This window comes from Dipodomys merriami, unplaced genomic scaffold, assembly GCF_024711535.1.
Source record: "Dipodomys merriami isolate MVZ:Mamm:240054 unplaced genomic scaffold, mDipMer1.0.p SCAF_78, whole genome shotgun sequence".
Classification (NCBI taxonomy): Eukaryota; Metazoa; Chordata; class Mammalia; order Rodentia; family Heteromyidae; genus Dipodomys; species Dipodomys merriami.
The window spans coordinates 2,305,140-2,316,914 of NW_027206379.1; the positions used below are offsets into that span (position 1 = coordinate 2,305,140).

Sequence of the window (11,775 nt, forward strand, 5' to 3'; positions counted from 1 at the left end):
AGATAGGTGGTCACAGTGCCACTTCCGGTTTTCTGGTGGTTTATTGGAGATAAGAGTCTCAAGTGGCTCATGTCTGAAATCCTAGCTACTCAGGAGGCTGAGATCTGAGGATTGTGGTTCAAAGCCAGCCCAGGCAGGAAAGTCCATGAGACTCTTTTTTTTTGGTCCAGTCGTGGGGCCTGAACTCTGGGCCTGGGCGCTGTTCCTCAGCTCTTCAGTTCAAGGCTAGCACTTTACCACTTGAGCCACAGTGCCACTTCCAGCTTTTTTCTTTTTGCTTATGTGGTACTGAGGAATTGAACCCATGGCCTCAGGCATGCAAGGCAAGCGCTTTACCACTGAGCCACCTTCCCAGCCCATCCATGAGACTCTTATCTCCAATAAACCACTAGAAAACCGGAAGTGGCACTGTAGCTCAAGTGGTAGAGCACTCGCCTTGAGCTGAAGAGCTGAGGGACAGCACCCAAGCCCAGAGTTCAAGCCCCACGACCGGCAAAAAGAAAAATTAGTCTCTGGGCAGGAAAAGCCCAGGCTGGCTTTGAACTACCATCCTCAAAGCTCAACCTCCTGAGTAGCTAGGATTTTAGGCTAGAGCCAATGGTGCCCAACAAATTATACATTTTTGGGGAGGGGGGAGGTGCCAGTCCAGGTTTTTGGTGGTTAACTGAAGATAAGTGTCATAGACCTACCTCCTCTGGCTGACTTCGAACATGATCTTCAGATCTGTCTCTTGAGTGGCTAGGTTCACTGGCTTGAGCCACCAGCACCTGTCTCAATTACACACCTTCACTATTAATCCACTTTGCTGAGCCAACTGCTATCTTCCTTAGAAGAAGTATTGTTGAACATTTTTCTATTTACGTAGTTACAATAGTAACTATTTTGATAGAATTTGAATTTTTCATTTAGCAAAACATTTTAGATAGCAAAACACCCACTAATGGTTAAGTTTACGATGAAACGTCTGCAGTATTTGGCTAACAATCTAGTCAGACATGGAACATGGAATAAACTCTCCAAATGCCCCATTACAAAAAAATACTGCTTTATAGTTCTTTATATATTGCATTCAGGTTTGCTTTTTTTTTTTTTTTTTTTTGTCATATCGGTGTGGGCACTGTCTCTGCACTTTCTTGCTCAAGTCTAGTGCTCTAACTTGAGCCACAACCTCATTTCTTTTTGGTGGTTAATTGGAAATAAAGTCTCAAGGACTTTCCTGCCTAGGCTGGCTTCAAATTGAAACAGGATTCTCAGATCTCATCCTCCAGAGCAGCTAGGATTACAGGTGTGACCCACTGGTGCCTCGCTCACATTTAATATGGTTTTCATTAAAGAAAGACTTCCTGTCTCCAACAGTTTTGGTTTTGTTTTGAAAGTCTTGGTATTTTTAAAATAAAAGTGTTAGCTGATGTGACTGAAGGAAAAAAAAAAACATAAAATCGCAAAAACCCATGGGAAAGCAACTAAACACATGTTGTCTTTCCATGTGACCCACATGCTTACCTAGTAGTAACTACAACAAAATCAAGACAGCTTCTACTGTTAGCTCTGCAGGACCCAGCCAGCATCTTAATTTTCTAGAAAGACTCCACCTACTGCCAAATGTTTGTAAGTACAATCTCTTTACCCCAGTTTCTGAAATAATCAATGATTCTTGGACTGGATTTTACAGGTCGTGATGGAGTCTGCCAGGCACTGGACCACACTAGAGGCAGCCTACACTGCGACCAAGTATAAGCTTTTGGAGTCAAAACACCAGGGTACTGCCAGACACTGTGGCTCAAGCCTGTAATTCCAGCTACGCAGGAGGCTAAGATCTGAGGAAGTCCATGAGACGCTTGTCTACAATTAACCAGCAAAATAATAGAAGTGGAGCTATAACTCAAATAGCAGAGTGTTTCCTTAAGCAAAAAAGCTCAGGCAGACTAGGAATGTGACTTAGTGGTAGAATGCCTGCCTAGCATGCATGAGGCTCTGGTTCAATTTCTTGGTACTACATAAACAAAAAAATTAGTAAAATTAATTTTTTCAAAAAAGCTCAGGTACAGCACCCATGTCCTGAGCTCAAGGTTCAGGCCGGCATGCACACACACACACACACACACACACACACACACACACACACACACACACACACACACACACACACACACACACACACACACACACACACACACACACACACACACACACACACACACACACACACACACACACACACACACCAGCACCATAGTCCTAATCTACCTTCATCTACTACTTCTACTGTGTGACATAAGTCATCTGATCTAAAACCTCATCCATGAAATGAGAAAAACCCATCCCCTAGGTTTGGCACACAGACTAAGTGAAAAGAAATTAAAAAGACTTCCAAGCAACTAAAGCAAAAAGCAAAAGGAGGAGGGGGAAGAAATATCAGAAATCAACTCCCACAAGAAGTCACATTATGTCCTTCATTTAAAAAAGAACAGTCAGAGGCTAGGCATAGTGGCTCATGCCTGTAACCCTAGCTTCTCCAGAGGCAGAGACTGGGAAAGGAGGATAGCAATTCATGGAACGCCTGGGCAAAAAAATTCACAAGACTCCTTCAATCAATAAAAGCTGAGCGCACAGGTGTGCAAGTAGGCAGGAAGTGTTTTAAATAGGAAGATCCAAGTCCAGCTCAGCCCAGGTGGTCACTTGAGACCCTATCTCAAAAATAACCAGAGCAATGAAGGCTTGGCTCTCGTCTGCCTAGCAAGTAACAAGGCCCTGGGTGCAATGGCTCACAAATCTGTAATCTCAGCTACTTGGTAGGCAGAAATTAAGGCCAATCCAGGGTAAAGTGAGTGGAAAGCTCATCTCAACCAGTAGCTGGCAGGTGATGTGTCTTATCATCCCATCTACACAATATGCAGAAGGATTAAAGTCCAGCCTAGATCAGGCAAAAACTGGAAAGACTCTGAAAAATAAAGTAAAAAGAATTGGGGATATGGCTCAAGGGGTAGGCTGCCTGCTTAGCAAGCTCAAGTTCCTCAATTCAACATCTAATATGTTGCCGAGCAAAAGAAGAGAGAAAAAGAAATGAATATAAGAAATAGCATATTTTACTTTTCCCACTGCTCCTAAAGAGAAAGAATGTGATTCCTGGCAACAATGTACATAATTAAGCCATACCAAACTGCCCCTCACTACCAATACGGAGAAAATAGGTTTTTACAGAACTCAGTTGTGTATCTGGTAAATGCATTTTTTACTGAAGAAAAAAACAACAACAAATAAAACAGCTCCATTATCTGGTGCTTCTCTATTCATTCTATCATTTAATAGAAAAAAAAGACTTACTCTATAAAGTAGTTTTTTCTTGACTAAACAGATGAGACACTGGGGCTCAGTGTCCAACAGGGAGCAAACTGTGAGGACCTGAGACCGTTGTCCTGGCACAACAGAGACTTTATCTCGTGCTCTGGATACAGTCTCACATGACTGCTCTACAATCACCTAAGAGCAGTGCCAATGATTTCACCTGCCCCGTACCACGCAATCACACTCTGGCCTTCTAACACATACACAACACTACTGCTGCATCCCTATGTTACCAATGAGAAGAATTATCAGAAGATTAGGAAAAAATTAGGCCAATGCCAAGTTGAAAGACTGCACCACGCTTTTCTTTTTGTAAAGTCAGTGTCTTTTTTTTTTAATCTTATTTATTTATTTATTTGCTGTCAGTCATGGGGCTTGAACTCTGGGCTTGGGTGCTGTCCTGTGCTCTTCAGCTCAAGGCTAGCGCTCTACCACTTGAGCCACAGCACCACTTAAAGTCAGTGTCTTAAACTTGCTAGGCAGCTGCTCTACCATTGAAGCCCAATGTCCTAGTGATGTTGCAGCCAGGATCAGAGGTATGACAGTATGCCAGTTCAGTGACTGAGATGGGGTCTTGCTCACGTTTTGCCCAAGCTGGTCTGGGACCTCAAGCTCCGCATCCATGTAGCTGGAATTAGCCATGGCCTGCCATGCTCAACTGGAAAACTGTACACTCTTGCATATGTCACATATAAAAGATGGCAATACAACCCTTGACCCAAACCAGTTTTGTATACATTATTCCTCATCTGAAGATTAAAATCATGTCAGAATAGAAATGGTTCCTCATTTCATGGAGTAGTACAATGTGGGAAGAGAATCAAATACGTGTGTAATAAATTTTAGTAAGAGCTGTAAGAGCAACAAACAGTATGTTAGGAAAAAGAATACAGTAACAAACTTAAAACTGGATCATCAGGGGAATAAATCAAGTATAAAGTCAAAAGGATCACCACGTTGGGGTCGAAAACACTTTTCATATCTACTTCTATCCACCAAATACCTTCCAAGCTCTAAACTGGCTAGCAGCTGAATGAGGCCTGTTATCATTTCTCCTTTAAGGGAGACAAGCTTTCCCACAGTTTCTCTAAGCCTAGACTCCCCTGGCTCACTGGCCCAAGGTCAATCCACCCTCACTCCACCTGGGGACAACTCTACCTTCCTAAGAACAGGTTAGTTTCTGCTTAAAATAGATACTTCTCCCTATGATACAACAGAAGCATTGCCCTGGAAACAAAAATATCCCTCACAGATCATTAATACACACACTATTTCACCTTGTTATATAAATCAGATGAAACACTTCATTCCGTAAAGAATCCGACACAGCATTTATCAAGAGTCTACTAGGAGCCAACAGGCACTGTTCATGGTGCTGGAATAGTGGTCCTGGCAAGGGAAACGCTAGAGGGCGCACGAGAGTTTCCACTTCAGGAAAAAGTAGCAGAGCTACTGATTTTAGCCAAGGGAAGCATGTGAAAGAAAGAAGAGCATCTGAAGAACAAGGTGGAAGGATACAAAGCCCAGGGACCATTCAGTGAAGGAGCCCTGTGGGTAAGATCCAAGGGACTATCTGTGGGCATCGTTATTGGTGACCAGGTGTCTTATAAAGGTGGCACAAGCTGGACCCACGTCAGGCATTACTGGAACACAGGTATTGTTTCTTACTCTAATGATCCTTCAATATCGCCTAGAGCTGCAAAACATGTAGTTTGTCTCGCTCAGACACTAGCTAGCCCCAACTCAGCCTGTCTGTGCCCAGAGACTCTGAGTGACCAAGCTGGTTTAGTTGTTCTAGGAAACCTCTAACACTATGAAAGGATACATTGGCGCAGAGAGGAGTTTAAAGGCTCAACAATTGGGAAAGCACTGTCTTGTCCCTCTCGTGAGAGTGTTTCTGAGATCATGAAGATGAATGATAAGTGCATTTGGTTCAATCACCAACCACATAAATGACAATACAGGATTGGGAATGTGGTAGAGTTCTTGCCTAGCACACATGAAGCCCTGGGTTTGATACCTCAGTACCATATAAACAGAAAAAGCTGAAGTAGCACTGTGGCTCAAGTGGTAGAGCACTAGCCTTGAGCAAAAGAAGCTCAGGGACAGTGCCCAGGCCCTGAGTGCAAGCCCCAGGACTGGCTAAATAAATAAACAAAATGACATTCTAACTTACTGAATAGTATGAGAATCACCCACCTAAAAAAGGTTTAAAAAGGAAAAACAAGCTATCATTAGATGCTAACATGATTTACAAAAATAAATTGAGCCGGGCACTGGTGGTGGCTCATGCCTGTAATCCTAGCACTCAGGAGGCTGAGATCTGAGCATTGCAGGTCAAAGCCAGCCCAGGAAGAAAAGTCCATGAGACTTATCTCCAATAAACCACTAGAAAACTGGAAGTGGCGCTGTGGCTAAAGCGGTAGAGCGCTCGCCTTGAGCTGAAGAGCACGAGGACAGTGCCCAAGCCCAGAGTTCAAGCCCCACAACTGACAAATAAATAAATAAATAAATAAGGATGCACCTTGTTGCATCCTTATTGGTGCATCCTTGTTGCACAACTGGATTTGCTCCATAGCATGCATTTAAAATAGTAAACGTTTTAATGCATTTAAAAGATATGCACAGGGGCTGGGAAGGTGGCTCAGTGGTTGAGCGCTTGCCTTGCATGCCTAAGGCCCTGGGTTCAATTCCTCAGCACCACATAAGCAAAAAGAAAAAAGCCGGAAGTGGCGCTGTGGCTCAAGTGGTAGAGTGCTAGCCTTGAGCTGAAGAGCTGAGGGACAGCGCCCAGACCCAGAGTTCAGGCCCCAGGACCGGACCCCCCCCCCAAAAAAAAAAAGATATGCATGGCCTAAACTTGGAAACATGTCTTTGAATAAGGCAATACATTTGTAAACAGTGTTTCCTTTAACTTGACTAGGCCAAAGTGAAATTCAGATCACAATGATACATAAATAAGGCTGGTTAAACACTGGTCAGGCATGACCATCCCTTTCAGTTGACACTTTTAATATTCTAAGTAACATCAAATTATGGGGGAGAAGGTAAGATGCGTAAGACTCTGTTTTCCATTCCCAGTACCCTCCCCCCACAATTATGGAAAAGAATTTATAGTAAGAACTACAATGAGAACAGATGTGAAGACTTTTCTGTGTTAGGAGTGTGTATATTAAAAGTGCTCAACCTGCAGACTAGAAACCTTTCTTCATACAGCTGGGTTTATAGATCTCAGCCAATGAAAATGCAGGACCTTCATGCTTCTCATGTAAAAGCCTTGAATATAAAGTTATGTTTTAAGATTTCAAGCCAGGTGACAATGGCTCATGCCTGTAAACCTAGCTACTCAGGAGGCCAAGATCTGGGACCAAGCTTCAAGCCCAGCCTGGGCAGACTCAATCTCCAAAATAACCAACAGAAAGCCAAAAAAAAAAGAATTTGAAGTCCTGAGTTCAAGCCCCAGTCTATACACACACACACAAACACACACACACACCAGAAAGCCAAAAAAGAAAAAAGAAAAATAATTTGAAGTCCTGAGTTCAAGCCCCAACCTACACACACACATACACACGGATAATGTATCCCAGAAATAATTTTCCAAGTCATTTGCATTTTAAAGTTCAGCAGCTAGTCATGAGCTTTATCTTGGTATAATTTTGATTTGTAGCTCTTTAAGAGCAAATAACCCCCCCCTTTTTTTTTGTCAGTGGTGGGTCTTGAACTCTGGGCCTGGGCGCTATCCCTGAGCTCTTCAGCTCAAGGCAAGTGCTCTACCACTTGAGCCACAGCACCACTTCCAGTTTTCTGGTGGTTTACTGGAGATTAGTCGCACAGACTTTCCTGCTTAGGCTGGCTTTAAACCACAATCCTCAGATCTCAGCCTCCCGAGTAGTTAGGATTACAGGCGGGAGCCACCTGCGCCCAGCTTAATAAACCCATTTTCCAAACCAAGACATGTCAGTGAAACAAATTCCCTTTGGGGGGAAAATCAGGCTGTAAAATTAGTTACAAACTCCGTAACTTGAAGGTATGCGTGCAGTTGGGAAAATTGGGAGGAAGCTATGGAAAGAATGACATGGTTCAAGATGCACTGTACTCAAAAACTGATTTGTTGAATTAAAACCCGTTGGCAAGCTACTTAAAGTTGTATCTTACACAGAAAACTAGTCTTACTGCAGTTAGCTACACCTGAGATACATCACCTGATGTGGCTACTTAATGTATACCCGGTAATCCGCAACATGCGCCTGGGAGCCACTGTGTCTTTGAAGTCTGCGGAAGGCCTTAAACAGTTAAGAGTCCTGGTGCTAACACTCCTGGAACCTCTGCCCACTGAGGATGGTTTTGGGAAAGGGGAGAAAGCAAAATTCACAGATGGTACACAAAAGCACAAAGTACTGGAAGCACAGTGGTTTGTCTGAAAGGATCTGCTGTGCAAGGCATGGGAAGGGCACTCCTGAGGACAGAGGGCTGTTCAGATGACACACAATTCTGCCAAACAGCCCTACAGACCCACCAGCTGATGCTCATGTAGAGGAAAATCAGACTAGGCTTCAGATTCACAAGACCCAAGGGGAAATTTGCAAACTAACAACACCCAACCACCCACAAACTCCTCCCTACTCTCAAAACACTTGGGAGTCATACCCTAACGTCCATACCCTTCTCCCACCCGCATACCTCCCTCTCCCACGTCATTCCCCATATCCAGTGTGGTCTATGGGTGTCTTCAACAAGGGTAGAGTCCTACATAGCAGCCCAGGATGTCCACAGTGGCTAATGAAAATACAGGTGGGAGCCCGTCGGGGAGGGGGAGGGGGAGCAGGTAAAGAAAAGAATCCTTGGAGTGACTTCAAAGATGGTTTTAGAGTCTAGGCAAACAGAGCCCTACTCTCAGCTCTACAAGAGTAAGTATATTTTTTTCACTAGCAAACTTGCTTTTTAATGCTTTCAGTAACTTTAAATAGATGAATTTTGGAAAAAATAAAGCTTATCAACTTGTAGATTAATCAATGATCACTTCCATTAAGTTTCATTACTAGGCACCAACTCTGCCCTTGCCCCTAGGCGGCCGACTCGACAAGCTCACAAGAAAGCCAGGGAAGGGATGGCAAGTAAACAAGCCTATAACACAATGTGAGGATTGCTCAGGGCGGGCAGAGGCGCCACCCATTCTGTGGTGTGGCCAGCCCTGGTGCCGGTGTCCAACCAAAGGGGCGGCAGCAGGCAACGTGCCTTCGGAGGTCTTTCTGGAGAAGGGGTGCATACTGAGGCAGGAAAGGGGCATGGGAAAGCCAAATGTGGCACCATCGAAACACACCAGGCAAGGCAAGCTGGTGCTGCTGGAGCTTGGGAGCGGGAGGGGAATGCTGAGAAGTTGAAAACCCCAAAATGGACTGGAGTTTCCATACCTGCCAGATCAAACCGTTCGTGGACTTTAGCCCTGGGACTGCAGCTCCCACAGGGATGGGCCACACCCGCCCTTCAAGTTCACTCAGGGAACGTGTAAAGAGTGTGCCTATAGGTAGTGTGCACTTCAATATGCATGAACCATCTGTGATTATCCCAAGCAGAGATAACTTGTGCCTTTTTGAAATGGCCCGTATTTCTACTAACAATGACTAAAGAGTTGCGGGGCGTGCACTCAATCCGGGAGGGAGTCAATCACAGCGGGAACCAGACTGCCCGAAGGGGTCCCACGCAAGCACGGGGCGTCACCCCCAAACCCAAGCTTCAGACAAACTTTGTATCAAAACCGCCCAAGTCCAAAGAGATCTAGATGCAAAGAACCGCCACGTCGTTCAGCTGCCCACTGCGGGCAAAACGTGTCCCTCCGAGTGGATTTCACCAGGCAAGTTCCTAACAACTTCACTTCCAAGTCCACGTCTCCCCTCCGCAGGATCCCCACAGTCCCACCCCCAGCTCCGAAGCGGGGCCCGGCGCGCCCCGCACGCGGGACATTCTCAGCGCCCAGGTCGCGCGCCCACTTCGGTCCTGCAAGAAGGATCGAGTGGTCACTTTGGAAACACGCTTGTCCCCTCTTCCGGAGACGGGGGGGGGGGGACCCTGGGCCGATCACATCCAGGGCGCGCGTGTGCGGACCCAGAGGAGGACAGAGCACAAAGAGGAGCGGGCGGCGCGGGGCGGCCAGGCCGAGGCGGGCGGGCCGGACGCAGGGCGCGCTCGGGGACCCTCCACGGGAGGCTCGTGTCAAAACAAAAACAACCGAAAGCTGAGCGCGGCGGCGGGTGCAGATTGGGCGAGCCCGAGCCCGGCCGCCCATTGGAGAAGAGGGAAAACACGGTCCCCCAATCGCGAGCGGCGGGGCTGCTCCCCTCGTGCGGCCGCGGCCCGGCCCGGCGCGGCCCGCCGGTCACTACCGCACCCTTCCGGCCGCCGCCACCACTGCAGGCCGCGCGGCCGCCCGCCCGCCCCGCCGCCCCGCCCCGCGGGGCCGCTCGCCCCCGCCCGGTCCACCCCCCCCCCCCCGGCCCGGCCGCCGCGGACCCCTCACGCCTCCGCCCGGCGCCCACCCTTCTCCCGGCTCACCGCCGGCGCGGCCCGCCGCCCGCTCCGGCCGCATCCGAGGGCCTCGCTGCCCGGCCGCCGCGACGGAGCTCCGCGCTGCCGGGCCAGGCCGTCCCGTCCACCCTCTTAGGAAATTAATCGCCAAAAAATAATTCCAGAGAAAAATGGAGAGTAAAATCCAAGATGGCGGCGCGGACGCAGCACCGCCCGCTGCCTCCGCTGGGGGGGGAAAGGAGTCCGCGCCGGCCGAGCCTCCCCCGCCCCCACCCGGCGGCCGCCGCCGCCGTCGCGGCCCGCACTCGCCGCCCCCCCCCCCCCCCCGCCCCGACCCGCCGCGTCCGGCCGCCCCCTGCCCGCCGCCCCGAGGCTCACCTCCGCCTCGCGCGCAGCCGCGGGGTGCGAAAGGCATCCGCTGGCTTCGGGGCTCCGCGTACTGCGTCCTCGCGCCGCGCGGTGCCGCCTCCGGTCCCCGAGCGTCCTCACCTCATAGCCCCGGAGCCTCGCCGCCCGCGCCCTGGACGCGTCGTCGCCCCCGGTGAGCCACCCGGACACCGCCCGGGCCCCGTGGAAGGACACGAAAAGGAGTCCGCCGGGGACGGCGGAGGGACACCACGCCGGCTTCGAGCGTGCGCGCTCCCGCCCGGCGTCGCGGCGGCCCCGGCGGGATCCCGAGCCGGGAGGCGGAGAGACGCCAGAGAGAATTGAGTTCCCCGCCGCGACCGCAGGCGGCGGAGGCACCAGCGCGACTCACGGGAGGGTCGACCGCGTCGTTGCCGTCGCTTCGCCTCGCGGCGGAGGGATCGCGGCGAGCGTCGGCCCGGGAATCCCTCCGCCCTGCTGCCCTTTAAATCGCGGCGGAGGCGGCGTCGCCGCGCGCCCCGCGGGCGCCACCTAGGCCCCGGGTCGCCCGCGCCGCCCCGCGAGGCCCGCCGCCCCCGGCCGCGCGCACCTGCACCTACCAGGGACAGCTCCCGGCCGCCGGCTGGCCCGGGGAGCGGGGCGCCGCCCGCGGGCCGCGCGCTCCGCGCCCGCCGAGGGGAGCGGCCCGGGCAGGCGAGTTTCTTTGTTGTGGCATGGGTGTCGCTGGGCGCTGACCATGCGGGCCGCCGAGCGTCTCCGCGCGGGCGGCGAGGGCTTGTGCATCGGCCGGCCGGCCTTCCGACACCCCGTGGTGTTGCCCCGTCTCCCCCTGCTTTGGACCCCGTAGACACCCCAAAGCCTGCGGGGTCCTCCAGGAGTTTCTGTACCCTCCCCCCCACCCCCCCCGGGGGCTGACGGGAGACCAAGCCGTACAAAGTAGCAATAAAGAGAGCGACTTAGGATCACCCCTACCAGGGCACTGCTCCCAGATCTCGGGCCCAATGTCGTGTTCCTCCCCGTAATCCCAGAGGGAGAAGAACTGTAGGGAAACTGAGGCACGGACTGGCTCCGTGGCCTCTACGACAACTAGTCACAGCTGCCCCTTACGCAGACTTTAATGAAGCCACTCTAAAGAGCTTCAAGGAGAAGTTACAGCCACCTCTACCCAGGCAAGACCTGAAGGGAGACCTGGGGTTGGTAAGGAAGTTGTGTGCGCCCTGGGAGGGAACAGACCCTGCAGCTCCAGTTCCAGGAAGAGCCCCACCCTACCTCCAGGTCCTTGCACCCCAGGGCCTGGCACGGTAGCACTCGGTAAAGGAAGGACCAGTGGACCATAGGAATGACCATTGCAAGGCGGCCCGACAGCCCAGCTAACAACAGCTTCAGCTCATCTTCCGGCCTCTTTAACCTTGGGGGGGAGACCCCCTTCCACACATGGAAAACAGGCCCAGGGAGCTGCGGGAGGCGCATGGCGAAACCAGGGCTCCCCCAGCTCCCCTCGCCCGTCTAATCCAGATCCTTCTCCCTTAGCAGGGCAGC

The 11,775-nt window shown here is 50.6% G+C and overlaps 1 protein-coding gene and 1 long non-coding RNA gene across 5 annotated transcripts in view; one reads left to right on the plus strand and one right to left on the minus strand.

The window, feature by feature from the left end:
• The window catches only part of LOC138818568 (uncharacterized), a 75,105-nt gene extending 71,023 nt beyond the window's left edge, over nt 1-4,082 (plus strand). The window contains exon 4 of the long non-coding RNA XR_011369192.1: nt 1,673-4,082. This is a non-coding gene — a long non-coding RNA (uncharacterized lncRNA). The remainder of the gene's footprint in view (nt 1-1,672) is intronic.
• Nucleotides 1-10,550, minus strand: part of Kmt5b (lysine methyltransferase 5B) — a 62,387-nt gene extending 51,837 nt beyond the window's left edge. The window contains exon 1 of one of the 4 annotated variants that reach the window (XM_070009483.1): nt 10,249-10,550. In XM_070009483.1, coding sequence (XP_069865584.1) covers nt 10,249-10,285 — 37 coding nt within the window. In that variant the 5' untranslated portion in view covers nt 10,286-10,550. Of the gene's footprint in view, nt 1-9,897; nt 10,090-10,248 lie in introns of those variants that run through there. The other 3 variants (XM_070009480.1, XM_070009481.1, XM_070009482.1) reach the window with 3 other exon arrangements.
• Nucleotides 10,551-11,775: the final 1,225 nt, after the last annotated feature.